The sequence below is a fragment of the Alligator mississippiensis genome, chromosome 1 (assembly GCF_030867095.1).
Source record: "Alligator mississippiensis isolate rAllMis1 chromosome 1, rAllMis1, whole genome shotgun sequence".
NCBI lineage: Eukaryota > Metazoa > Chordata > Crocodylia > Alligatoridae > Alligator > Alligator mississippiensis.
The window spans coordinates 77,224,246-77,252,200 of NC_081824.1; the positions used below are offsets into that span (position 1 = coordinate 77,224,246).

The 27,955-nt window shown below is 42.4% G+C and overlaps 1 protein-coding gene across 3 annotated transcripts in view; it reads left to right on the forward strand.

The window, feature by feature from the left end:
• Window positions 1–27,955, forward strand: part of ANKRD6 (ankyrin repeat domain 6) — a 202,276-nt gene that overhangs the window by 166,779 nt on the left and 7,542 nt on the right. For 2 of the 3 annotated variants that reach the window (XM_059732040.1, XM_014600553.3), the window contains exons 4-14: window positions 7,387–7,485; window positions 9,633–9,731; window positions 11,527–11,625; window positions 12,701–12,799; window positions 14,505–14,603; window positions 14,836–14,913; window positions 17,397–17,501; window positions 17,879–18,010; window positions 18,421–18,597; window positions 20,023–20,175; window positions 22,415–22,528. In XM_059732040.1, the coding sequence (XP_059588023.1) occupies window positions 7,387–7,485; window positions 9,633–9,731; window positions 11,527–11,625; window positions 12,701–12,799; window positions 14,505–14,603; window positions 14,836–14,913; window positions 17,397–17,501; window positions 17,879–18,010; window positions 18,421–18,597; window positions 20,023–20,175; window positions 22,415–22,528 (1,254 nt within the window). Of the gene's footprint in view, window positions 1–46; window positions 388–7,386; window positions 7,486–9,632; window positions 9,732–11,526; window positions 11,626–12,700; window positions 12,800–14,504; window positions 14,604–14,835; window positions 14,914–17,396; window positions 17,502–17,878; window positions 18,011–18,420; window positions 18,598–20,022; window positions 20,176–22,414; window positions 22,529–27,955 lie in introns of all 3 variants that reach the window. The other variant, XM_019496899.2, reaches the window with a different exon arrangement.

The following is a 27,955-nucleotide window of genomic DNA, read 5'->3' on the forward strand; positions in this document are numbered from 1 at the left end:
AGAATATATTGTGGGCAGTCTAAAGTACTAACTTCATGTTCTGTAGATAGTGTTCTTTAAAACACAGTCAAAGACATAAGGATTAGTTGAAGAATGACCTCCAGTGGCCTCGAGTGGGATTATTATGAATTTCAACCTGTGGACTCCAGCTCTGTAGAGTACGCAACTCCGGGAACTAACTCTTTCCTTCTCCCTACCAATCCTGCCAACTCTTATTGGAATGCTAATGCAATCTCTGATTGGTCAATGAGTATTCATACAGCACATACCTCAGGAATAGTCAAGGAGAAGGTTGCCCTGGTGAAAGAAATCAAGGAAGAAAAAGATAAGAAAAACCAGAGGAGAAAGGCTAGAAAGGACCCTAGAAGATCAGAAAGAGAGAAGGAGGTTAGAAATCTTGTACCTGAATCTTGCCTTGAGCTTCACACTGACACAGCTGCATGTAACATCTTGTATTGGCAGTATAGCATGGTAGAGCTCCTAAAAATGCATGGTTGCATGGCTGGGCTTTATTCTTGTTGCTTTGCAAAGATGGTGTACCCTTCAAATAGATTCCACTAAATATTTTTGACAGTGGCACTTCAACCAACCAAGCCCAAAACCTTAGCTCTGTAAGCCCTTTTTGCAAATTAAAATAGAAGAAACAGAAAATTCAGTTCAAATGGAACAGACTCTCATGAGTTCAGAACCATCCCAATCCAGATGTAAATATTCAGGTTACAGCAGAACGTTTAAATCCTTTCAGTCCTAGTTCTGTTTTCCTGCCTTAACTCCCTTGGCTGGTTTCTTATTGTCCTTTGGTACATGCAAGAGTGAAATAATTACTTTAGGATATTTGCAGTGATCATATTTGTTTAGCAAAGGAGAAAGAAATGGCAAGTTCACAATGAAAAATACTTGGGGAGTCCAGGTGCTGGATGTGTACAGTTGCTTCAGATAATCAAAGTATTCATTAAAACATTATGCTATTAGCTCAGTGATAGACTAAAGAAACATTTCATAGTTCACCCTTTGATTTCAAAATGTAAGACTTTTTAACTTCTAGCTAGTAATTGGTATTACAACTGAAGGCAACACCATGCTCTGGATTTTTATGCAGCATTTTCATGGCAGGATAATTTATTTGCAAACAAATAGTTTGACAGGTTGTAACAGTAAATGGTATAAACAGCATGAAAAGTGAAAGGAAGCAAGGAGTGTGTTTGGAAGGAGATCCAAGAGGGGAATGATTTCATCGTTATCAGAGGTGATTGGGTTGATGGAGACATTCGCTTCTTTAATGTGACTCATGAAATGGTGTTAGGAAGAGGAAGAGATAAAATGTGTTGGTTGATTAGGTTTCAAGCATAATACTATAAAAACCAAAAATATAATCAAAACACCTCATGCCTAATAATTACATCCATTTTAAAATTTGCACCTGGTTTTGGTATTACAATCTTGAATATTTTTGTATGATAGTCTTGAATTTCCTTTCCTTTGGGTTTTGTGAGGGCTGAGAAAGGAGGTAAAGATACTAAAACTACTTCAGTCTTTAATTTGATTCTGGTGCTCCCTCTCCTTGGGCTTTACAACTTTGGAGTCAAATATAAAATAAACTAAAGTGTAATTTTTAGGTACATCTGCAGGCATAAAGGAATGTTTTGCAGAGCTCCCTGAGCTAATTCTGAATGAGCTAGCTCAGGTGTTGGAAGCTTGTATAGCCGCATTACTGTGGCTTTTCATCCTAGGTAGGGTAACCAGCTTCCAGTGAAGCTAATTTGAAGTGCCATGCTGTTGTGACTGTACTGCCTCTGTTTTTCAGGCTAGCTTGGGGAGCGCTGCACAGTACTACACTATGTTGTACAGGTATACTCTTAGGTGCCTTCTCCCTTATGGTGGACCCTAGCCTGGAGTTAGGTACAAAGGTTCCCTAGGCAATGCATAGGAAGAACTTGGAACGTCAGAACATAGTCCGCAAAATATAGCATGCTGAATAGAGAATTGTTGTCGAAATACTGAACCATCTTCTCTCTAGCCCAGAGAATCTTGATCAACTCTGTTGAGACCAACTTGTTTCTGGGTAACTGCCAAAGCAGAACTTCAGTACCTGAGAAACTTTGGTATCGACTGCTGAGGCATCCCTGGAGTTTAGCCACTTTCTGAGTTAGGCAGCAGCTAACTCTGGAGCAAAGGGCTTTGAGGATCATAATTTTGCACTGTGTTCTGCCTGACTGTCACTTTAGCAGATAAGGGCATTTTTACACATGCTCCAATGCGTCGTGATTAGAATGCATCAGAGCAAACTTGATTAATCCAGAGTGCTGCAGCATCTTGTGTATTCAGCACCCTGCATTTCAAAATTGCAGCAGGGGTACTTTAAAGCACGTTGAATAAGCTTTAGGTAAAGTACGTCTGCTGTCATTTTGAAATGCAGGATGCTGAATACATGAGATGCTGCGGGCATTTTAATTAGAGCAGCTCCTGAGAGCCAGTCTAATTAAAATGCCCCCTTCACACCCGCACCCCAGAGCACATGTATAGAGGCCCCTAGTGACTTTTTGGATCCGATCCCAACTGTACCAGTCCAGACAAACACTATCCCATCTCTTTATAAAGGTCTTATTAGTGTGATGCAGTCTTGTAGTTATTAATCTTCATTTTTACTGATCTTACAAGTCTAAAAATTGTTCCATGTCTGTAAATTACTTATAAACTGGATCATAAAGTGTGTGCTACAGGTTATACACGTAGTTGATTGTCTGCGCAATTAATGTGCATCATAGTTATTGTTTATCTTTCAGTCTCCAGGATAGGATCCTATCATGCCTTTTAAAATGTATGCTGTTAAAGACTTGACTATTTGGAGATGGCTGTTTTGTTTTTTTTAAATAAAAGGAAGTAACAGACCATTTGAGAAATCTAATGTGAAAGAGAAATAGAAGCCAAGTGATTACATTATCTAGATGACCATCTCTGCATCTGGAGAGAGAGGCCAGTACCCAGATTAAACCAAACAAAAATCCATAGTCAACTTCATAAAGGCATCCTGATGATAACTCTCTCCTAAAAGAAAAGATATCTTTATCAGAACTCTGCTAATGTGGGTGGAGGGGATTCATTTAAAAAAATGTATTCAATATGATACGTACCTTTGCATTGCTCAGCAACTCAAGAAGAAATAGTCTCAGGTGACATCCAGAGGGTCTATCGAAATGGAGAACCTCAAAGTAAAATTCTAGTTTTGCTCCTCAGAGTATGAATAGAGATAAAGCAGTAATGTTGTGGAATACAAACCTGAGCAGCTAGAGCAGTTGAAAACCCTGTGATCTGGTTTTCAAGGCCTCACTCAGTAAGGTCTCTGTGATAGAGAATGCTCTCCCTGGGTGCATCTACATGTGCTATTAGTGTGGACCAAAAACTCTAGCACAATAGCTCCCGGGCGCTGCATTTGAATGTGCACCCAGGACCACAGCACATTGAGTCAGGCTGCCCCAAATAGCAGGGACCCCAGGGGAGGCCCCTTGCCAGCAGGCAGCCCTCACACTGAAGTGCCCTTGTGCTCCAGCCAGCCCCATCACCATCTATACATATGTTGTTGTGCACTAAAGAACTCCACTGTAGGATAGTATTTGTACTTACCTGCAGCAGAGTTGATTATTTTCCTGCTGCCTGTGAAGACTTTGAGACTTTTACTGTGGAGCTTATTAGGCAGCTCCGCAGTAAATGTCTTGTGTAGATGAGCCCCCCTGACAGCAAAACAAGCTGCTCCGTGTTGCCCGTAGACAGAGTGAGGTGCTTTGAGATTAGGCTTGGTTCTGAGCAGGGACTGCTGTTGCAGGAGTGAAAAGTGAGGCAGTCTGCTCACCTTCATGCTTTGTTTCAATGAAAGGGAAACATCCATAGAGGTAGCTGTTGGATCTTCTGAGGTCCAAAAAGTTAAATGCCTTCTTAATTAACAGCTATTACTTTAAGTGACATAAGACAATAACAACCAGAAAAATAATGCAACAACTGAAACAAATTGCATTAACCTAATAAACGGTTCCTTATTTGTAAGCTATAATCAGCCCGCCCCTTCCTGTTTCTAATGTAATTTCAGCTTTTGAACTCTGCACTACAGAGTGTTCTAGGCCTTAAAAATGCAGGATAGTCACCATAGTTCTTAAAGCTCTATATATCACAGTAGCAAATGTTTTCTTACCTATACAGAGTCCTTCAGAGTTTTGTCCCAGCAAGTGTCAGCTTAAACTGGTGATTGCTTTCCCTGTTAGTGATAGGATAAACTGGTCTGTACATAGTACATACTATTCAATTACTTGTATGCTGCATTAGTAATATCTTGGACAGCCTAGAATGCTATAGCATTGTTGAAAAGGTTGAAAATGTCTATCCTGCTGCCCTTGGTTAGTACATAATGATAACTGTCAAAAAGTGCATATACATGCAGTTGCAATGAAATAATTTCCCTTGCAATAATTTCAATTTGGGTGGTTGATTGTTTTTTAATGTTAAGCTTTAAAGGAAAAAAAAAGAGACATTAGACCAGTGCTTCCCAACCCAATCTTTTCCTCAGCATAACCTTATATAAACACTGGACATTTTTCTGCGACCCCAAAATGATGCAGACAAAAACAATGCCCCCTCCCCCAACAGGCAGCATAGCCAGAGCAGAGCCGTGGGGGGTGGGGGGAGGGAAGCAAGGTGCCCACAATGGGCTTGGAGCTCCCCACCCTCCTACCCTCCCTCTGGGGGCCTCCATGGCCCAGCAGACAGGAGGGCAGTGGGGTGGGGAGGCCTGAGCCTGCAGCAGGCAACCTGCATCTGCCCCTGCACTGCGTGCCAATCTGGGGGGCATGTGCCCCCGCCATGCCTGCCTCCCTAGGAATGCGCACAGCGGTAGGGAGCCAGCCCTACCACCCCCCTGGTCCCTGGATGAGCTGCTCGTGGCTCCATCCTGCTCTTCCAGCCGGGCCCTACATTCCTGCTCTGGCCCAAGGCCCCATGTACCAGCCCAGCTGGACAGTGCCTCCCAGCCCTTCCCCACTCCCTCCCTCTCTTGCTCCCTCACCATGTGGGCCTCAATCTGCCCACCCCACCACATAGACTTACCTAGAGGGAGCTGTTCTCCATGCTGCCTGGCTGCCACATGCATGTGTGTGCATGCACATGCACATGCACGTGGCGTCACCTGCCTGATAGCCCTCCTCCCACTCCCTCCCTCCCCAAGCATCCCCTTCCAGGCTAGAACTCTGCCAGCCTGAAAGGGGAACCTGCTGTTTCCCACTTTTTTCTGTGATTTTCATCATAATCGGTCAACAATCTTGTGTCTTTGCAATCCCAGTTTTTACTGTTGCGACCCCAAATGGGAGAAGGTTGGGAAACGCTCCATTAGACTGTTCTCAAAACAAGTATTTTACACAGTGTTAACAGTTCTTATGATCCCTTGTGAATTTTATGAAATTCTCAGGTTCCAGAGCCATGAGAATATGCAGAAATCTCTGCTTTTATTAGAAAAAAAATTTTTGTTTTACTCTCAGAATTGTGGAGAAAAGATAGAAAGCCTAGCCTCTAAGGAACCAAAACATCAAAGGCAAATAAAAAGAGCTAAAAAATGTATTATTTTAAAATTAATTTCCAGATTTTAAGTCAGCTTCAGTTTATTGAGGCCTGACTCAGGATTGTTGAATGGTTGCATTATCAGTACTGATTTTGCCCTTAAAAATAAATTACTTTTTCAATACTATTAGAAAACACTACCTTACGAGTAATTTATGTCATCCACTAGTTACCCTTAACTGAGAACAAATTTTTCAATTATATTCGGTTACCTGAGTCTAGGTACCTACACATGGTATGACAAAAATATTGAAAATCTTCAGTTTTTAATGTGTTATATAGCCTGTTGTTATCTGAAAATAGATTGTATCTGACAAGTCATTTCTGTGATTATATTACTACAGCTTTCTGTAGGTTTTTCCGCTCAGCATGCACCTCAAATTTGTTCCATCCATGCCTTGATGAGCATCATCTTGATAAGCAGGATTGGATTGGATTGGGTTCCCAATGTGGGAAGTGAAAGAGCATGTTTCATAGTCAGTATCTAGTCTTTAGAACTTCTTAAACTGGAGTCTTTTTCTTTCTCAGTGACTTAGATGATGACATGTACGAGTGTCAAAATAATGGCAGAGGATAAAAGAACTAAATCTACAAGGGTAGCTAGCCTTTTAAAGCCATTTTGCCAATGCAAGGCAGGCCACACATTTATAGGAGTAGAGTCATCTGGTCCATCCCACTGCAGGGATCAGGGTGTGTTCAGGGATGAATTAAGGCATAGCCAAACGAGGCATATACCTAGGGCCTTAAGTGAAGAAGGGGCCCAGTTGTGCTTATTTTACATATTATAATTATTAAGTGAAAAAAGTAATATAAATATACAGTATTAAATAGGGGTCCATAAGTTTGTTTGCCTAGGGGCCACTAAAGGGTTAATCCAGCCCTGGGTGTGTTATTTCCAAACTGTTCTAGCCATATGCATATCAAGCCTTTTCTTGGAAACCTCCAATGAAGGAAGGAGGTTCAACAACTTCCCTATGCAACTCATTCCTTTGTCTTGCTATTCTTATGATTAGGAAGTTTAAAAATTACTATTATTATTAATATTATTATTATTATTATTATTTAAATCTGCTTTGTTGTAATTTAAACCCATTGCTTATGTTTTGCCCTTTGTGGCAAGGACTAAACACCTATTTTACCTCTTCAGCGGCATGTGAAATGCGTTAGCGTCTTTAGGACTGTTCAGTTGCTTGAGTGAAATAAATCAGTATTCTCAGTGGTGTTCACATCACAGAATTGTCCCTGCCATGTCTCTCTTCATACCACTAACCTAAGCAGGTCAAATCAGAATAGCAGAGACTGGTCTAGTTAGTAAAGATTTTGGAGGAAATGAAATGTAATTAAATAAGAGACCTTCATTCCCTGTCATTTAGTGTCTTACAGATATCTTTGGTGGTTGGTAATATGATAACATTATTGTTAGATTTAAACCTTTCTTGTGCTGAAATAATTTTTAAAAATGCGTAGGTGTGGGGTAGTTGCACTACTCTGTATGGATGAATAAAAATACATTATGGCTTTTTTCAGGAAAAAAGTTTGTAAACTGTTAGCTCAATCTGTCTAATCTATATAATCATTCCATTCCTCTTGAAAATCATAAGAATAATAGTTTGTTCATATCACTTTCAAAACTAGCCTGTATTTCAATGCAATGTGTGATGTAAAATGTGTTGTATGTATATAGATGTGCTATGTTTATATTCAAGGTATGAAACATAGTTGCATATATCTATGTGAAATCTAGATATGAGAAATCCGTCACTAATGAAGTATTGCTGCTTTTTGCAGGGTGACCAGACGGCGTTGCATCGGGCGGCTGTTGTAGGGAACACAGATGTAATAGCAACTCTTATTCAAGAGGGGAGCTCTCTGGACAGACAAGACAAGGTAATGAGCAAAAGCAGAGACCTGTTAGCTAGACTAGCATATTAGTATTAAATAAAGAATTTTTTTTTTTAGAAGTTATCTGTTATAGTCTGGAGTAAATATTCAGAGTTTTTAATTTAATAGGAATTATCAGTTTAAAAGAATAATAAAAGCTGTTTGAAAATTTCTTTCTCTTTTAATAATACTTGACACAAATTGATTGTCTTTGACACAAATTGATTGTCTCTCCTTGGGATTATGATTAGATTCCAGAGGCATCAAAAGAAACATATTGGGGGTGAGGCAGGTATGGAAACAATGCATTTTGGGTGCCTGTGTGCAGAGAGGCTGCTCCTCCATGCTGTAATTACAGCGCATCAGAGCAGACTTGATTAATCAAGTTTGCTGAAGCATGGTAATGTCTCCAGCATCACATGTATCAGCGTCCCTGTGCTGATAAATGGCAGCGGGGGTGTTTTAACTAAAGCTCATCAAACGAGCTTTAGTTAAAGCACCCCAGCTGCCATTTTCAGTCTGGAGGCACTGATACACGTGATGCTCTGGGTACTTTTATTAGAGTGGCTCATGCCCTTTGATGCTGAGAACTCAATACCATGGAGGCTGAGTAGTGTAGTTTTTTCTTATAAGCAAGGATGTGAACGTGAATGGCTATGAAGAAACCACTCCAGGGAGTAGAAAAGACAACATTATCTAGATAGAATCATTTCATTCTCACTGGCAACTCTGTACAATTTAGTTGAAGTATGAAATGCTGCTGCATACTAGGTAACACATACCTTGTGAAATTAAGCCAATGAAGAGTGATATATGTGTTGCTTGACAACATAATATACCACTACCTGATTGGACTGATCTCTAGTGTATTTTTGGGGTTGATGAGCTAGATTGCTAGAACATCAAAGTAAACAATGCTCCATGTGCACTAATACGAGACAAAGTCTATCTTTGTTCTCCAAGATGAAATTTAGAGCGGGGATTCTCAATCCCTGGTTGGCTTCCGAAACAGAAGTGGCTGCAGACTGGCAAATCGCAGTGCCCCAGAGCCGCGCGGAGAGGCCGTGGCTCTTTCTACAGGGCCTGTGCCAGTGCAGGGTTTGGCCCACGGGGGTGGGGGTATCCTTACCTGTCTTCCGGCTGGAAATTCCAGCCGCAGTTGGCTGGGCGGCGGTTTGCTGGACGGTGGCATAAGAGCTTTGGGAATCCCTGCTTTAGAGTGTAGACAAAGCATGAGTAGTAGGTCTGTACATAAAAACTCTTATCCTTTAGATATTTGAACTCATAGTTTAGCTAAGACTGATAATAAAAGCAAATCTCTACCAGCTGAAATGCATATCCACCCTAGTTTCCCCTGCCTTGCTCAGAAACTAAAAGTTCTTGGCTGTAAATTAATATAGAAATAAATAAAACCAACCCAAAACTATAAGCATCGCTTTCAGTGATGCCTTCCCCACCTATGTGATTTTTTGGAAGATGCAAGAAAAGTAATTTTGGGCCTTTACTACTCTCTAGTGTGATGGTTGAGTACTTTTCACTCGGTGGGCCTATTGCTTGCTGTCATTCTCATGGCATAAATGTATGCAGCTTGCTGAGAATTAACTGCATTTCATAGCTACATACGCTATAAAAACTGATTGCCATGTTCATATAAATATCACGGACATCAGTTTTAAATCACCGTATGGAACTCCACATAGAAGCCTTATGTCCTTTTGTTTTAAAGTTTCTGGCATTTCAGCTAAAGGACAATTCTTGATGGGCTGCCACTACTTCTAAGGCTTATTATCTGTCTGGCACAGCCTCTAGGGGACCATACAGTCACAAATGTCTGAACAGGTTTATTCTAACCAACAAAAAGCAATGGAGCACATACCAAATGCACAGGTCAGTAATATGTTATCTTTGGTTAGGAACTGAGAGGATGGTAACATAGAAGAGTGGACGCCTGAAGGAAAATAAATGCCTATAAAAAGTTTTTTAAGCCTAAGTCTGATGTACTTGTGCTTTTCCGCAGACAAAATTTGATGAGAAGGAAAAGAGATTTGTTTTAATATCCAAATAGGTGCACAGCACTGAATCTCTGGATGTGACTTTCCTCTGTATGGAAATACTGCATTTTAAACTATTGCTCTTGTGATTCTGCCCTTCAGGATGGCAATACAGCTCTTCATGAAGCATCTTGGCATGGATTCAGTCAGTCTGCCAAACTGCTTGTTAAAGCAGGAGCTAATGTTCTTGCCAGAAACAAGGTGAGACACATGCTGAACGTACTTTCAGTTCCGATATGAAATGGCTGTTCCTCATCACTGTTGATTTTTGATAGTGACACATCTCAACAGGCAGTAGTCCAGTTCCTAGTGAGATTTCTCATTTCATTTGAATTAATTATGCCTGAATGATTCTACCATAGACAATAGAAAATTCATATTTTGACTGCTGACACAGGAGAAGCTCAGTAATACTTTGAATGATACATTAATTATGACTGAAGAATAATGGGATTCCTATGGAAACCTCAACGGAGCCCTAATTTATATTGAATGGATTCACTGTGCTTGTGATTAAATTGAATATTAATTGAACTAATGGGAAAATAGCATTAAGAATCTAGCTTAGCAGAAATTAGGCAGCTGAATCTACATGCAAACCATGTAGAAAAGAAAACAGTATCTGTAAATGTCTCTCTTCTCATATTGTATCTGGTGAACTGTTTAGAAAGGAGAATTAACAAAGCAAGGGGTCTTATCTCCCATCAGAACTGCAGACAGGATATTTTACAGCACAACAAGAAGTTAGGAAGTAAGGGCTGTAAAACTATTATAAATCAGTGCAACAAAACCATGAAATAAAGTTTTTTATTAAGATTAAAATAAACTACTTTATTAAGATCAAAATAAAGTACCTACTGGAGACTAGTCTTCAAATTGCCTAATCAAAAAGGTTAATGAAATAATTTCAAAAGCAGCAAAGGGCAACAAACAGTATGTGCTAAAATAGGGTTTGGAATTTTTCAGCTGAGCATTCACAGTGTATGGATATCGCTATCTGCTTTGTTAAAGGCAATAGGAATTCAGGGGCATAAGGTGTTTGATTTTATCTTTGAACATACTTGAAGGAAAACTGTGTAACATTTCATTAAAGAAAACTATAAAAATATTAAACAAGCAGACAGTTTAGAAGAGCTGCAACCTGTAAAGCTAAATCATACTATGAAAACAAAGGAAAAGAGGAAAGAAATTAGAAGAAAGGAAACACCTACTAACATAAGACAGGCATAGCTCCATATTCAGTCACAGATATTTGTGGTTACTTTTGTAATCGCAAGTTTCTGATGATGCTGTTTCAATTGACTGTTGCAGCCTTTCTGTTATATTCGGTCCCCAGTTTAATTTTCAGTTTCTAAAGTTTAATTATTGTGCTATCATAATATTTATGTTTATTCATATTAGACATTTCTTTAGATAACTCCCATAATGATGCATATTATTAGAGAATAGCAGCATCTCACTTTCTCATTTCATGAATCTTTATACAATACGTGTATAATTTTTATGGTCCTGTTTAAAATATGACTTGCTTTTCTATGTGCATGGGTACTACAGAGCAATAGAAGATGTTAACATCTTAGGAGCTATAAATACTGGATAAACTGCCAATCATTTTGAGACAGCCCTTTATAAAAGTGTGTGAATACAACAGAGTGGCAAAGCCAAGCTGTTGTGGCAGTCCAGATTTCCTCATATTGGCCGTTACCTGCTTCTGCTGTGTCCTGAAGGAGATAACACTATGACAGAGTGGGAATATAGTTCATAACTTTGACTTTTTGCTGAGGAAACCAACTGGCAGATTGTTTTAATGATGTGGATATTTGTCCAATAGGAGCTGCTGTGAGAGTCCAAATTCATTTTTCATAGGCAAATTTTCTCCAAGTATAAAAGCCTAGCATGAAAGAAGACACACAGATTATTGAAATGTGACACTTTTTTTAGGATTTATGTCAATTTTCTAAAGATAGCTTTTTTATCTTTCTGTACCTTTCCGAAGGCAGGTAACACACCTCTGCACTTGGCTTGCCAGAATAGTCATTCTCAAAGCACTCGTGTTCTGTTACTTGGAGGATCTCGGGCAGATCTCAAGAATAATGTGAGTTTCAAACTAATGGGGGGTATTTATTATTATTTTGCTCCAGCTTCTGGAACTAAAACTTGAAAAATACTACGCTGTGAGTTTTTTATTAGCAATGCTCCTGCACTGCCACAGACCCCACTTGCCCCGCTCCCCCCCGATCCTGCCAACCCTCCCAGACCCCAGCTGTCCCCTCAATCATGCCAAACCCTGTGTGCCAGCCCCGCCCCCCTCACCCTCCATCCTGCCTCACCTTAGATTGGGTGGCCATTTTTAACTAGATCTAACCTCTCATACTCTTCCTGAATGGTTTGTACATACTGTTAGGGTTATATCGGTACTGCTATATACTGCTTTGTTCTGCCATGTATACTGGATATGTTGTGCTGTATAGCTCTGGTTTCAGTAGAAGTGTCATGGTTTTTCAATACACACCAACCTAACATAACAATTTTATCTAGGAAACTGGTATTGAAATAGAAAGGGGTATGTCATAAAATTGTAGGGTTGGAAGACACCTTAGAGGTTATGTGCCCCCTGATATATATAAAACTCCTGGAACAGACTGCCTTTTGACCTGTTCCATCATTTGTGCCCTTCGTCTTCCCCAGCTAACTTTCTTTTAAGCACTATGTGAAACAAAATGGTTCTTCCTGTTGTTGTTTGTTTCAGTAGAGGACACTTGCTTGAGATGTGTTGAAGGACCAAGACAGTTATAACCTTTTCCAAATTTAGAGTCCTGGCTATATATAAGTGTATGGCCCGATCCTTAGTTGGTGTCAACTGTTAGCTGTTTTGAGGCCAATGGCCTCCTGAGGACCTAGTTCACAGCCTCCTTGAGGTATATGTCTTGCACCCACCTACAAGACAACCGTCCACTCTACAGTACTGGAGACAATCATTTGATTTCACTGGCAATACATATAATTTCAGAGGAAAAAATATGTATGGGTCTCTGTAGGCAATAATGCAGCAAAGACCCATGTCGTTCACCACATCTCCAGCTCAGTATTAAATAGCTTTATTATTTCATCCCTAAAACACAAGCTTTTCTATTATGATGACATGCTTAGAGTTTTGTTTCTGTTTGCAGGCAGGAGATACCTGTTTGCACATTGCTGCTCGTTATAATCACTTGCCCATCATTAGGGTACTCCTCAGTGCTTTCTGTTCTGTCCATGAAAAGAACCAGGTCAGTGCATGAATCTCACCACAGTTATACACCCTTTTTATAAGGCTAATAATTGGAACAAAGAACCTTGACTTGGTTGGGCCTGTTGGAGTAGTCTCTAGTTAATACACATCTTATGGTGATATTAAGAAGCCTGGGCTTTCAAAAATAGCCTTAAAGGAAAGGTGTGCCTGTGACATATTATCATTTCAGGGCATGTCTTTGCATTTACATTTCTTATTTATAACATTTTGTAGTTGTTATATTTTATGCAAATAAGGTTTTTGTTTAAGAAATGGGAAATAGAGGTTGGAGCAGGGATTAGGAGTCAGGACCTCTGGGCTTTAGTCCCCCATTCTGCTGCTAATTTAGTATATGGTGACACTGGGCAGGATACTTTACCTCATTATGTATCACTTTGCACATCCGTAGAAGAGGGTTAATGCCATTACCTCCTTTGCAGAGGTATGGAAACAAAGCTCATTTTGAAGGTGCTTAATGTACTGTATACATGAAGAGTTTTTATTAATGTTTGTATTTTATTTTTTGTCCTGGTGCTTATGTGAAGCAAAAATTGAAGGGAAAACTTGTTTTAAGTACAAAGTAATGATCAGTCTAAACTAGGATTAACCACCCAGACTTGTTGTAGAATGCAAACAAACAATTGAATGCTGTCTCTACAGCACAATCTGATAGGGTGGTATAACAGAATGGATTGGCACGTTAAAATGGACTAAAGCTGCTAAGAAAAGCAAAATTATATGGTACTTTACCAAATCATCTCATGTTACTAAATAACTTTCTGTATAGGGTACAGTATCCCATGGATGTTTTCTAATTTGTATGTTTAATCTTGTTTTCCAGATAGGGAGTATTACAACTAATGGAATAGGTTTAAACCAAATTAAGTTCACTATGTCACTTAATTTTAGAAAATGAATCAAGTTGCTTATAAAAATGAGCTACTGAATGATATTACCTAGAATTAGGATAGTGTAAACTGATACTGTTTCCTCTCTACCCTGAAGTATTATCCACTAAGGCCAAACATGCTTCTCTCTTAAACTGATTCTGGCAAGTGTTAGCTGAGGCTGAGCATGGTCAAAGTTATTTTCACTTGCACTTCAGGTTCCTTGCCAGAGATGAAGGGCAGTAGTGCAGTGCTTTGACCTTACATTGCATAGCTTCTTATGTAGCTGTGTTCCCAGAATCATGTTTTCCTTAAGGAACATCACTGTACCAAGATCAAGCAGTGTTTTGCTGCTATATGATTATTTTCCAGGACATATCTTATACAGAGGTCTTAAGAAGTGGCTAATTTTTTGGTAACCATCACCTCACCAAAGTTCAAACCACCAAATCTACACAACTGGAAAAGAAATAGGGATATATTGCAATGCCCTCTAAGACATTCTAGGTCCTGCAGCTGGAGGCAGAATTGATCCATTTGCTTTCTCATTTCCAAAACAATGTTCTTTCGTGCACAGTCATACAGATCACTTATTTTATCTGTAACATATGTAACCATAGCTCTAACTACCTTCTCAAAGCAGTGTGAGTTAGTCCGCCCTTTAAAGCTTGCCTATTTTTGACCAACCCTAATTAGATTTTAGCAATCTTGTAACTAAATGTGGACATAATAAATGGGCATAAGAAACTGAAAATACAGTATGATAGAAAACAGAGATATCTATTAGCATTTTGTATGTCGCTTTGTAAATTTCAGGCTGGAGATACTGCACTACATGTAGCTGCTGCACTAAATCATAAAAAGGTGGTTAAACTCTTACTGGAAGCAGGAGCTGATGCATCCATTGTCAACAGTGTAAGTAGAACGTAAAATTCCTTTGGGCTCTTATTTTAATGTTTCAGAGAGAACTTCCTGAAGATTTTGTAAGTCTCAGCTGACAATATGTGGATGTTAGTTCCTGAATAAATCAAGATGCTTGGTTATATGACACGTGCACACAGACTGTTTAACAACTTCATTTTAAATCTTTCATGATTTATTAGCTTGATGCTGACTGAAAGAAATAATTTATTTTTGGTCCTTTCAGGCAGGTCAGACACCTCTAGAGGTTGCCAGACAGCACAATAATCCAGAGGTTGCTCTTCTCCTCACTAAAGCATCTCAGGTACATTTTAACTGTCTTTTTCTTTCTCTCTTTGAGCACTAACCCCAAGGTATCAGCTGACAGGAACATTCTGGGATATCTTCTGGGCCACATGACTGGAACTGAAGCTGGATTCTAGGCAATGGGCTCAATCTGCCTAAATCCAACATTTAAATGAAGCTGAGGCCCCTGACACATATTACTTTTAAGATATGATTAACAAGTTAATCTCACATTAAATAGTAACTGGCTACATGCACAGCTCAGTTTAAGGTGTACTAATGCAGTAAATGATCCACAAATTATTCCGCATGTAATGTGGAATATATAATGTGGGGTGTCCATGCTACTCAAATGAGAGTACAGCCTAGGATGTATGTCCCCTGACTCAAACCTCCTGTTTTCTAGATGCTTCCTTGTACACACTCATATAACATGGAATAACTTTGTGGCTTATTTGTACCATGTCTTAAATTGAACGTGTGGCTGGGACTACTCAAAACTATGCTCCCCAGATTGGTGGTTCATGGGGTTTTGACAGGTTCCAATGTATGGAGAGCCTGGCATCAGGCTGCTGCAGCCCAGTGCTGGGCCCTCCATGCACTGGGAGCTGTATAACCCTGTGTTCCACTCATTTGGGTGGCACATATGGTTTTATAGCTCCTGGTGCACAGGGAACCCAGCATTTGGCTGTTGTGACCTAATGCTGGGCTTCTTGTATGGCGAGCTGACTGTCAGCTAGGACTGAGGACCGATTTGGTTCTTGGACCCAGTGACAATCAGCTGATTGGTGTCATTTTGCTGATGCAGGGGGAACCTGGGTATCCCCCTGCACCTGCAAGTAAGGCACTATTGGGATCTGATCCCCAATCCCAGAATCACACATCTTCCCCTGCACATGTGTTAAGACAAATGTCTCTCAGGGGCTTGAGTTCCTCAAAACATTGGGTCAGCTGCCACCTATGTCTGGAGGTTGTTAAATTCCATAAGTGCCTAGGTTTCCACCCTAAGATTGCCTACATTTCTGCTGCTTGACCTATGCACTGCCACATCTATCCTGATGGTATTACTGAGTGAGCCCTAGCAGGATTCACACCCCAGGCATTTCTATGCCGCTGTTTGTTGGACTTGATCTAGGAGATGTTCTCAGAGTTCACCCACTAGGTTGGGTTTCATAACACCAGTGGTGGTGGCGGCAGCAGCACTGACTGCATAGCCAGTATTCCAGTGATTAGAGCATGCTCCTGGGAATCCATGTTCACATCCCTCCTCTGCCTGATTTGGAGCAGGGATCTTAACCAGATCTTCCACCTCCAAGAAGTGTGCCCAAACCACTGGGTTATGGAGTAGTCTGAGGTGTGTGGCTCTCAACCTCTCCTGTTGAAACTGTTTCACTCTGTGTAAAATTGGGTCAGACCATGAAAATGATTCCATAGCTTGATGATTAATACAGTCACTAGGAGACCTCCTGTCCCTCTACCTCTTCCTTACTGAGTTTTGAGCAAGTAAAAACTGACTCAGTTAAGGCACTTAGTTTTAGGGTATGGTTTGTAGTGATGAGTGGAGAGAGATGTGCAACTTCCTGAGGGGGATTATGATATGGCCTTCTCCCTCTCTGGTATGTTCTGCTGGGTAATTTGGAAAGCTTCTTGCTCAAAATGATGGCATTTTTGGATCCCATTCTTAGGCACCTGTCTCACATAGGGATCCTGTATACCTAACCTGGAACTGAGGAGTTTACTGGATAGCAAAGTACTGACGTTAAGCAGAAGGCAGGGCACAGTTGCACTTTATAGATTAACTAACTGAGAGGTGCATAAGCTTTCATGAGCAATAGCTCATATAGCAACAGAAGCTATGGAAGGACTAAAACAATTTAAAAACTGACTTGAAATTACAGCACAAGAAATCATCCATAGACTGGATTGTGTTAAGCATGGCCTAAACAGAGACTATGTATTCTTATCCCATTAGCTGAATAAACCTTTATAACCCCTGTATCCCGATGGATTCATTGCTTTGTTTTTTTCTTCAACACGCCTTTGTCTCTCTCAGGAGTGCCCCCTGCCCTTCCCTCCCTTTTTTCCTATACTTTGTTTTTAAATCACTGTATTTGAATGCCTGCTCCCTACAGGTTCTTTTATAGCATCTGATTAAGCAAGCTATTGGTTATGAAAACTTTCAGTTAATCAACAAGGTGCAACTCTGCCCTGTCTTTTGTCTGACTGCAGGCTAACATAACTATCTACCCCTCTCTACTTAAAGTTCGGTGCTGTGATTTTCAGCATTTCAATTCCTAGTCCCTTCATGGATCTATGCCAGTATTGGTAGATTTCTGCAGTATGAATGCTCCTGTTATGTACTGCTGTGCAAAGTAAATTGAAAAAGATACTCCTTTTGAAAAAGCCAAATAAATAAGCCTGTATTATTACTTCATTTCTGAAATAGAGCATCAGTAGAAAAAGTGGTGGCGTTTATTGATTCAAAATGTTGTCTTGCCTCAGGTCTCACGTTTTAATCGTGGAAGAAGCCTGAGAAAGAGGAGAGAGAGACTGAAGGAGGAAAGGCGAGCTCAGTCTGTACCAAGAGACGAAGTGGTACAGAGCAAGGTACAGCTACGCATTACCAACCAGCTTTATGTGGTTCAAGGCATTGAGTGCAACAGAGTGATTAGAATAAAACCCTCTTGCACTGATTCAGTTGAATCTGCCTGAGCTGTTTCCTGTGCAGCAATACAGGCACTTTGAGAGATGCACAGAGTCCTAATTATCGTGAGTTCTGTGGGTGTTCCTAACTTGATGCATTTTGGGGATGGCCAAAGGAGGCTGCACAGTGCATCTCACATTGTTGTTGAAGACTCTCTGCCAGTATTTCTGTTATGTGAAAAAATTCAGAACAACTTAAAATTGTGGCTTTAAAGAGACACTAGCCAAAACTACCTCCCTACCCCTGAAACTGCTAAATTCTTTTTCTTTTTTTTCAATAGGGCAGCGTGTCAGCTGCTGATGACACTCATAGCAGTGACCAGGCACCCCAGAGGAAAGATCTGAAAGATGAACCCCCATCAGCCTCTCCAGATCCCAGAGGAAAGAACAAAAAGAAGAAACTAAAAGGAAAGGTACTGGTAGATTTAAAGGAGCAGAGACAGGGACTTCTGTTGAGAATCCCATCTCCTTGTTAGTGAGTAGGCATGCCATCTCCCTACCATCTCCAATACTTGCTGCTCCAAGTGTGAGAGACAAGTATCGAGTAGTCAAGAATCAGTTTCTGAAGGGGAAATCATTCCACTGGAGATGGCGTCAATCATTCCACTGGTGGGATGGCCTGAATTCTGATACTTGAAGTGATAATTATCAAACTGGGAACATGTCAATGCTACTCAAGTGAGAGTAGAGACTAGGCTGTATGTCTCTGGACACAAACCTCTTGTGCTCTAGACAGTTCATTGTTTGAGCTGTTTTCTGTCAGAACCCATGTAGTAGTTTGTTGGGGATTTTGTAATGGGGGAAATGCGTGTTTTTTCTTCAGACTTCAGCACTCTCAGACCCCACTTCACCAGCTGACCAGCAGATGCTCCCTGGTCCTCAACAGAATTTGCCCAAACGGAGAAGTAAACACCGCTGCTCGTCGCCACCACCTCCACATGAGTTCAGAGCCTACCAGCTGTACACACTGTATCGTGGAAAAGATGGGAAAGTAATGCAGGTAAATAAATTGCTGCCATTGAATAAAACAACAAGTGGCAATTGGGATTTGAGCACAGTTAGGAAATGAGGCAGCAACTGTTGATTAATTATAATTTCAAGAATATTAGAGGTATTCATGCTTTAGTTTGTTGCATGAGATTCATCTGTATTTTGACATGAAGAAGTTGGTTGTTGCATGCTAAGGAGGATATGGTTTAAGTGGCTCTAGATAACTGAAGCATTTTTTATATGTAGACAAGGTTTGATGTTTGAGAGACTTGGATCAAGGGTGTTCAACTGGTGGCCCACAGGCTGCATGCAGTTCATAAGGGGCTAACATGCACCCTGTGGGCTTCCACTCAACCACCATTCTCCATGTTGCACCTGTGCCAGTGACTGGGGGCTCCCAGCTTCCACTTCCTACTCCCACTCCTAGGGGTGGGGCAGGGCAGATGAAGGAGGCCAGGCTGCCTTGTACACACAGCAAAGGAAGGAGCTGGGCTGCCTACATTGAAGGGATGGGGTCGGCTACCCGCATGTGCAGTGGGGAGCTTGCCCAAAGTGAGGTGTATCAACTCGTGTACATTCGCTTCACTTCAAACACTTGACTTCTCAGCCCTAATAAATATGCAACAGAGATTCCACTCATTCGTTTGAATTAGCATGAGCCATCTAAATGAGAATTGCAAATATTTGCCCAAATCCATTTTTAGAACAGCACAAAGGCATTTGGTAAACTATCAAATAGGTCCCCTATTGGAATATATTGTCCTTCAAATGTAAGGAATGGATTGTAATTTAATTGGGTAGATTTCATCGAACTTCTGTAGTCCTACTGCTGCTTTTACGTGTACTGTATCAAGGCACCTTTGGAAGAGAAGCACTTCAGTTTCTGAGATTGGCTCCTTAGAGCTATCCCTAAGATATTCAGATATATACTTTCCTTCCCATAGTCCATTTGTGGAATTATATATACCAGCAGGTTAGAGAAGGAAATTGGCAGACAGTGAAGTGTGTTTACTCTCTGTGGCCATGGTTCCCAGAGGTCCCAAGAGATAGAGATAGGATGTATTAGAAAAGTCCAGAGATAAGTATGAAAAATTTTGGATATGAATTCAAGAAATAAACCTGAAGCATAATTATTATTATCATTAATGTATTTGTTCCCAGTGGTGCTGAGGAAGTGCTGGGCACAAAAAGTTTATCCATGCATATCTGAGCTAACTTAACATTTTAGTTTTTTTCCACACAAAATACTCTGCAGACACTTGTTTTCTTCCTCCTGAAGCCCCTGAGAGATTGTCAGGAAAATAACACAGTACCACACCAGATTGGCTGGGTGTGCGGGAAGTTCAGTTAAGAAGGTGTGAAAATTTACTGTGTCAGGGCATGTTAATATGGGCAGAGGGATACAGCAAGGTACTGCTATTCCTTATTCTCCCAGGCTCCGATAAATGGATGTCGTTGTGAGCCCTTGATCAATAAATTGGAGAATCAGCTGGAGGCAACCGTGGAAGAAATAAAAGCTGAGTTTGGGACAGTGCAGGATAATATGAATGCCAAGCTGGGTCAGATGGAGAACAGAACTCAACATCAAGTAAGAAAATGGTCCAGATATCTAATGTAATTATTTCCCCATTAGCACTGGCAACATGATTCAAGCTTTGTGAATGTTTTTAATTTTCATGGTTTGATCTTTTAAAAAAAATTAAAGTGAAACTAGGCAGGCAAGGTTCCTTGGGTAGGTGTGATATCGTTTATTAAACCAACTGAGTAGTTGGAAAAAAAGTTCTTTGCAAGCTTTCGAACACAAGCACCCTTTCTTCACGCACTGGGAGACTCTGCTGTTGTTCTGAGATCTCCAAGGTAGGAAAGAAGCTACAAATGTGACAGGAGGTCAGTGAAAATATAACTAGGTGGAAGTTTGGAAAACAATGGATAGAGGAGGGAGGGGAGGGGGGAAAGAGGAGGAAATAATGGGTGAAGGAATGCAAAAGGTAAGCATGGGAGACTGCTGTAGTATTGAGTTCTCCAAGGTAGAAATGAGGCAGCCTGTGAAAAAGTAAATAGGTGGAAGTTAGGAAAACAATGGGTAGAGAAGGAGGGGAGAGGAGGAAAGGAGGGAAAAATGTGTAAATGGTAAGTTCAAGCAAGTACCTGTTGAATCAGATGTCAGGCAGGTTGTAATGTGCTATAAATCCAATGTCTATATTGAGTCCATGATTTTTTGTATCCAGTAGATTTATGAAGTGAAGTTCGTAGGCTCAGCTATAAAAGGCGTGTTGTAAGTTCCCTTTGAGGCTTAGAACTGAGAAATCAGAGAGGCAGTGGTTGTCTTGTGAGAAGTGAGCACCCACAGGTAATTGGATATTTTTGTTTTTGATTGATTTTTGGTGTGCGTTCATTCTGGTGCACAGTTGTTTGATTTCTACTACATATTTTCCATCTGGGCATTTGGATGAGATACAGGTTTCCCTTGCTTTATGCAGTACATGTGTTCCCGGAAAACTGCATGTAACTTGAAGTTGCATAAAGGGAATCCAGTTTATAAGGTAACAAATAGGGATACGTTCCCATGGTGGTGAGGGAGGGAGGGAGTGAAGTTGGGGCGCGGGACGGGGAGGCGTGGCCGTTGTTGCTATGTGCACCTGGGAGGGCTGCGGCCTGGGGAGCACGTGCCCCCAGATCCACTGCGGGCTGGGGCTGGTAGCAGCACTGGGCTCTTCCTGGCGCTCAGGGCAGGTGGTGGCGGTGCTGGAAGGGCAGGTTGGGAGGGGCCACGGTGAATTTTGGGGGGGCTGCAGCCCCCCTCCCAGTGCCACAGTTGCCCACTCCAAGCTCCGGGAAGAACCCAGTGCCGCCGCCAGCCCCAGTGCGCAACAGCAGCCTGCTTTTGTCCCGTGCACAGATCTGGGGACACATACTCCCTGGGAAGAGCCCGGCACAGACCCCCAGCCCTCCCAGGGCAAGCATAGCAACAAGAGCCGCACTGCCGCACCCTGCACCCACTGACAGTTCCCTCTGCTTTGCTCCCTGCTGCAGCCCTGGGACCAGCCAACACCACCTGCCTGCAGCCACTGGGCTGTGCCCCTCCCCCCATCCCTTCCCCTCACATATAATGAATTTGGGGTGTAAAAAGGGTCAAATTTGCATGTACAGATCCTGCAAAAAGCAAGGGAAACCAGTATGTTACATTTCTGGCGGTGCAGGTGTAAGATCCAGGAATGGTGGTGGTTGTTGTGAGGTGTAGTTATTCTGGGAGTGGTGATGTGTTGGCAGGTTTTACATTTCTTGTCCTGTCATGATCTGGATCCATTTGGCATGGTTTGGGTCATAGGGAGTTTGCTTCTGGTGATGAGGTTAGCGAGGTTTTGTGCTTGTTTAAAGGCTAGGATGGGTGGTTCTGGGAAGATCTCCTTAAGAATTGGGTCGTCTTCTAGTATGGGTTGCAGTTGTTTGAGGATTTTCTATGTAGGTTCCAGGGAAGGATGGTATGTCACAACTAATGGTTAGTTATGACCTACCATTAGTTATGATATACCATACCATTAGTTAGTTATGACATACATTAGGAGACACTGCTGGAATGGTCTGAAGAAGAGTGTTTGCGCCTGAAAGTTTGCAAAGAACTTTTTTCCAACTACTCCGTTGCTCTAATAAAAGATATCACATCTACTCAAAGAACCTTGCCTGCCTATTTCCTCAGACCAACAACCCTACAAAGTGAAACCTAACCTTTTAAACTGCAACGAGAATAAACATTTTCCAGATATATTATAAGACAGGGGTTAGTTTTATACATGGACATATAACTGGGGTTTTCTGTTCTGTCACAGCTCCGTGTTTTAGATAAGCTGATGTCTGAGAGGCTATCTGCGGAGAAAACAGAATGCCTTCACCGCCTTCAACAGCATGCTGAACTGGAAAAAAATGAGGGCGAGAAACGGCAGGTAGGGGGCAAACATGGTTATAGATAATGAACAGGAATAAGTAACAGGGATGGATTTGTTGGCTACAAATGTCCAACTCGGGATCCTTAAAATTCTAGTTTATTAGGCAGATTGAAACACTGTAATCATAAACCTTGGGGCTGGTCCACACGCACACATGCACACACATACACACACACACAGTAGCAGGCTACAGAGTCAGGTATACCTATCCTACAAGCGCTGGAGTCTGTTGTTGAGGCTTCTTTCAGTGTGGTGTTATCTTCCAGAAGGGGGTCGCCGGCTGGTCCTTCTGGCTGGACAGGTCTGGTCGAGTTGGAGATCAGGAGGGCGCCACTGAGGGTCACTTTTCACTGCCTTTTATCTGTTCCTGGCAGACTTTGGTGACTCCCCAGTTTTCTGGTTTGCCCAATCCAGGGGTCATTGACCCTCGTGGGACTTCCCCCCCCTCGGTGGCTACTGGACAGCATCTGTCAGCCCCAGGGGTCGTCCGCATGTACGTGCAGGTTTGGGAGTCCGTTGATGAATTTAGAATAGGGCTCTGGGAGTGGTCGATCTGGAGATATTCAGCCCAAAAGTTGGTCTCTGGTGTTGATTAAGTCAGGCCAGGGCTTCTAGCCCTTGATCAGTGAGGTATAGAGATTTCCCGGTTGTTACACTGTCTTCTATTGAGTTCAGCTTCCAGGTGATAATTGCTGCCTGTTTCCATGTTACAGATTCAATCACTGATTCACTCATTCTTTCAGAGGCCAGCCTGATACAGGGAAGAGCAGTTTGATTCCTGCCTTTGTTAACAATGTTACAATGTATAACTTACTAAAACACTTTTAGTTGAAAGTTGAAAGGTGAGGAGTATAAAATATAAGCTACAAATGCCATGGCACACAAATAGATAAAAATACCAAACTACAAGGGGAGATACAAAATGCACACATACAAATTTTAAAATACAATTCCTTATCTTAAAGTGAAAGAGAGAGGAAGGAAGAAAAGGTAGAAAAAGAGAAACAAATCCAAAGAGGGGAGAGCAAATGCAGGCAAGAGGAAAAGGGGGCTTTCTGCTACAGATTCATTCAAAAGTCTTGTTTCAGGAGCACTGAAAAGTCTGGTTGCATATCTGGTTCACTGAAACATATATATGGGACTCAAAATAATAACAGAAACAGCCTTTTAAGTCTTAACCTTAGCAATCAGTAATGTAAACCTGGGCTAGACTTGTGCAACTGAACTGGAGTGTCAGGGTACTGGATCTCTAACAAAGACTACTTTTCCATAAAAACACAACAACTTACTTTGCCTTTTCAACCTTCAGTATACCAGCTCCTGTAATATCATTGTTTTACTTGTTTTCTAGAAGAACTAGAGAAGATGCAGAGAAGGTCAACAAGGATGATTAGTGGTATGAAGGGGCTTCCGTATGAGGAGAGACTAAGAAGGCTAGGCCTGTTTAGTTTAGAAAAGAGATGCTTGCAGATGGACATGAGAAGGGGTTACAAAATACTAATGGCAGAGAGAAAGTAAACAGATTTATTATTTTCTGTCTGTCTCAATACAAGAATTAGGGGTCACAAAACAAAACCAATAGGTAGTAAGTTTAAAACTAACAAAAGGAAGTTCTTTTCTCACAGCATGTCATGAAAGTGTGGAACGCATTGACACAAAATGTTGTGGAAGCTGACAGTTTAGTCAAATTGAGAAGGCATTGAACAAATTACTGGAGGAGAGGTGCATCAGTAGCTATTGAACATGGGTATTGGGGGCACAGCCTCTGAATCAGAACTTCCTAGACCCTAAATACTGGAGCCTGCAAGTGAGAGAGGAACAGTGCAAAAAACTATGGTCATACCCAGTTCACTCTCCCTTTCAAAATCTACTCTCTGCCACTGAGTGAGGGCCTTGTTACACATTACAGTTAGTACGTGTTAATTTTAGTTGGGTGTTAAAATTAGCATGCTCTTTGAGCTGTCCCACATTTAGGGTTAATGCCCCCTGTAATGTGACCTCCGACCTGCCCTGAGAGGGCTGGTGAGCAGAGGTGTGTCTAGGAGTCAAGCTGGCTCTGTGCCTGCTCAACTTACATGCTCTCAGAGGCAAGGTATGTGGCCCAGATTCATAGAATCATAGAAAATGAGGGTTAGAAGGGGCCTCAGGTCATCTAGTCCACCCCCCTATTCAAAGCAGGACCATCCCCAATTCATAGATTCATAGACGTTAGGGTCGGAAGGGACCTCAACAGATCATCGAGTCTGACCCCCTGCACAAGCAGGAAAGAGTGCTGGGTCTAGATGACCCCAGCCAGATACTCATCTAACCTCCTCTTGAAGACCCCCAGGGTAGGGGAGAGCACCACCTCCCTTGGGAGCCCGTTCCAGACCTTGGCCACTCGAACTGTGAAGAAGTTCTTCCTAATGTCCAGTCTAAATCTGCTCTCTGCTAGCTTGTGGCCATTATTTCTTGTAACCCCCGGGGGCGCCATGGTGAATAAATCCTCACCAATTCCCTTCTGTGCCCCCGTGATGAACTTATAGGCAGCCATAAGGTCGCCTCAACCTTCTCTTGCGGAGGCTGAAGAGGTCCAGTTTCTCTAGTCTCTCCTCGTAGGGCTTGGTCTGCAGGCCCTTAACCATACGCGTGGCCCTTCTCTGGACCCTCTCCAGGTTATCCGCATCCTTCTTGAAGTGTGGCGCCCAGAATTGCACGCAGTACTCCAACTGCGGTCTGACCAGCGCCCAATAGAGGGGAAGTATCACCTCCCTGGACCTATTCGTCATGCATCTGCTGATGCACGATAAAGTGCCATTGGCTTTTTTGATGGCTTCGTCACACTGCCGACTCATGTTCATCTTGGAGTCCACTAGGACTCCAAGATCCTTTTCCACCTCTGCGCCACCCAGCAGGTCATTTCCTAGGCTGTAGGTGTGCTCGACATTTTTCCTCCCTAGGTGCAGCACTTTGCATTTCTCCTTGTTGAACTGCATTCTATTGGTTTCTGCCCACTTGTCCAACCTGTCCAGGTCTGCCTGCAGCTGTTCCCTGCCCTCTGGAGTGTCCACATCTCCCCATAGCTTTGTGTCATCTGCAACCATCCCAGCCAGGGCTTTGTCAAACTGGGCCTTAAAAACCTCCAAGAATGGAGACTGTACAACCTCTCTGGGTAGCCTGTTCCTGTGCTTTCATAGATGTCATAGACATTAGGGCTGGAAGGGACATCAGATGATCATCGAGTCCAGCCCCCTGCCCCAGGGGCAGGAAGTTGGCTGGGGTCACAGGATCCCAGCAAGATAAACATCCAATTGGTTAGATATTAGGAAAAAGTCTCACTTTATTACCTAGTGAGTGAGAAGTTTATCCTAATATCCAACTGAAACTTCCCTTGCTGCAACTTGAAACCATTGCTCTGTGTTCTGTCATCTGTCACCACTGAGAAGAGTCTAGGTCCATCCTTGCTGAAACCACCCTTCAGGTAGTTGAAGGCTGCTATTAAATCCCTGTTCAGTTTTCTCTTTTCCAGATTAAATAAGCCCGGTTCCCTCAGCCTCTCCTCAAGTCACATTCCCCAGCCCCCTAACTATTTTCATTACCCTTGGCTGAACTGTCTTCAATTTGTTTACATCCTTTCTGTAGTGGGGGACCCAAAACTGGAGATAGTGCCCCAGATGTGGCCTCACCAGTGTCAAATAGAGGAGAACAGTCATTTCCCTCAATCTCTTGGCAAAGCTTCTACTAATGCGGCCCAGTATGCCATTAGCCTTCTTCACAACAAGGATGCACTGTTGGCTCACATTCAGTTTATTGTTCACTGTAACCCCCAGGTCCTTTACTGCTCAGCTGCTGCCCAGCCAGTCAGCCCCAAGCGTGTACTGGTGCATGGGATTGTTCCATCCTAAATGCAGAACTTTGCACTTCTCCTTACTGAACCTCATGAAATTTATTCTGGTCCAATCCTCCAATTTGTTGAAGTCTATTTGAATCTTAGCCCTACCCTCCAGCATATCTACTACTCCCCCCCAGCTTGGTGTCATTTGCAAACTTGCTGAGGGTACACTCCATCCCATCTTCCAGGTTATTGATGAAGATATTGAACAGAACCAGACCCAGGACTAAGCCCTGGGGCACTCCACATGATACCAGCTGCCAACTAGACATCGAGCTGTTGACTACTACCTTCTAAACCTAATGACGCAGCCAGTTTTCTACCCATCTTACAGTCCGTTCATCCAACCCATACTTAGCTTGCTTGCAAGAATGTTGTGGGAGACCATATCAAAAGCCTTGCTAAAGTTAAGGTATATCACATCCACAGAACCAGTCATCTCATCATAGAAGGCAATTAAGTTGGTCAGGCATGACGTGTCCTTGGTGAATCCACGCTAACTGTTCCTAATCACCTTCTTCTCCAAGTGTTTAGAAATGGATTCCTTGAGGCCCTGCTCCATGATTTTTCCACACACTGAGGCTGACCAGTCTGTAGTGCCCTGGATCCTCCTTCTTTTTCTTAAATATGGGTACTATATTTGCCCTTTTCAAATCGACTGGGACCTCTTTGGCTAGCAGCTTTGCAACCACATCAGCTAACTCCCTCAGCACCCTTGGTCCAGTCCCATGGACTTGCACATGTCCAGCTTTTGTAAATAGTCCGTAACCTGTTCTTTTGCCACAGTTGGCTTCTCATCTTCTCAGCAAACTGTTGCCAGGTGCAGTAGTCTGGGAGCTGACCTTGCCTGTGAAGATTGAAGTGAAAAAGGCATTGAGTACGTCAGCCTGTTTTGCATCCTCTGTCACTAGATTGCCTTTGCCATTCAGTAAGGGACCCACACTTTCCCTGATCTTCCTCTTGTTTCTGACCTACTTGTAGAAACCCCTCTTGTTACCTTTCAAGTCCCTTGCTAGCTGCAATTTCGATTATGCTTTGACCTTCCTGATTTCACTCCTGCATGCCTGAGCAATACTCATACTCCTCCGTAGTTTTTTGTTCAAATTTCCACTTCTTATAAGTTTCCTTTTTTGTGTTTTAGCTCAGTGAAGAGTTCCCTGCTAAGCCACGCTGGTCTTCTGCCATACTTGCTAGTCTTCCTGCACATCGGGATGTTTGTTCCTGTGCCCTCAGTAAGGTTTCTTTAAAGTACAGCCAGCTCTCCTGGACTCCTTTCCCCCTCAGTCTGGCCTCCCAGGGGATCAAGCCCATCAGTTCCCTGAGTGAGTTGAAGTTTACTTTTTGGAAGTCCAGGGTCATTACTCTGCTGTTCTCTAAGTCCCACTGGGCCTGCCAGCCCCAGCCTGCCTGCAGTCTGCGTCCTCGCTGCCCCCACTGCTCAGATCGAGCCCATCACCCCACCTCTGCTAGCCCAGATTGCCACTGTCCCCCCACCAAGCCTGGGAACCCCTCCTTGCCACTCAGGACTCCCCCGTCCCCCCCGCCCGCTGCCC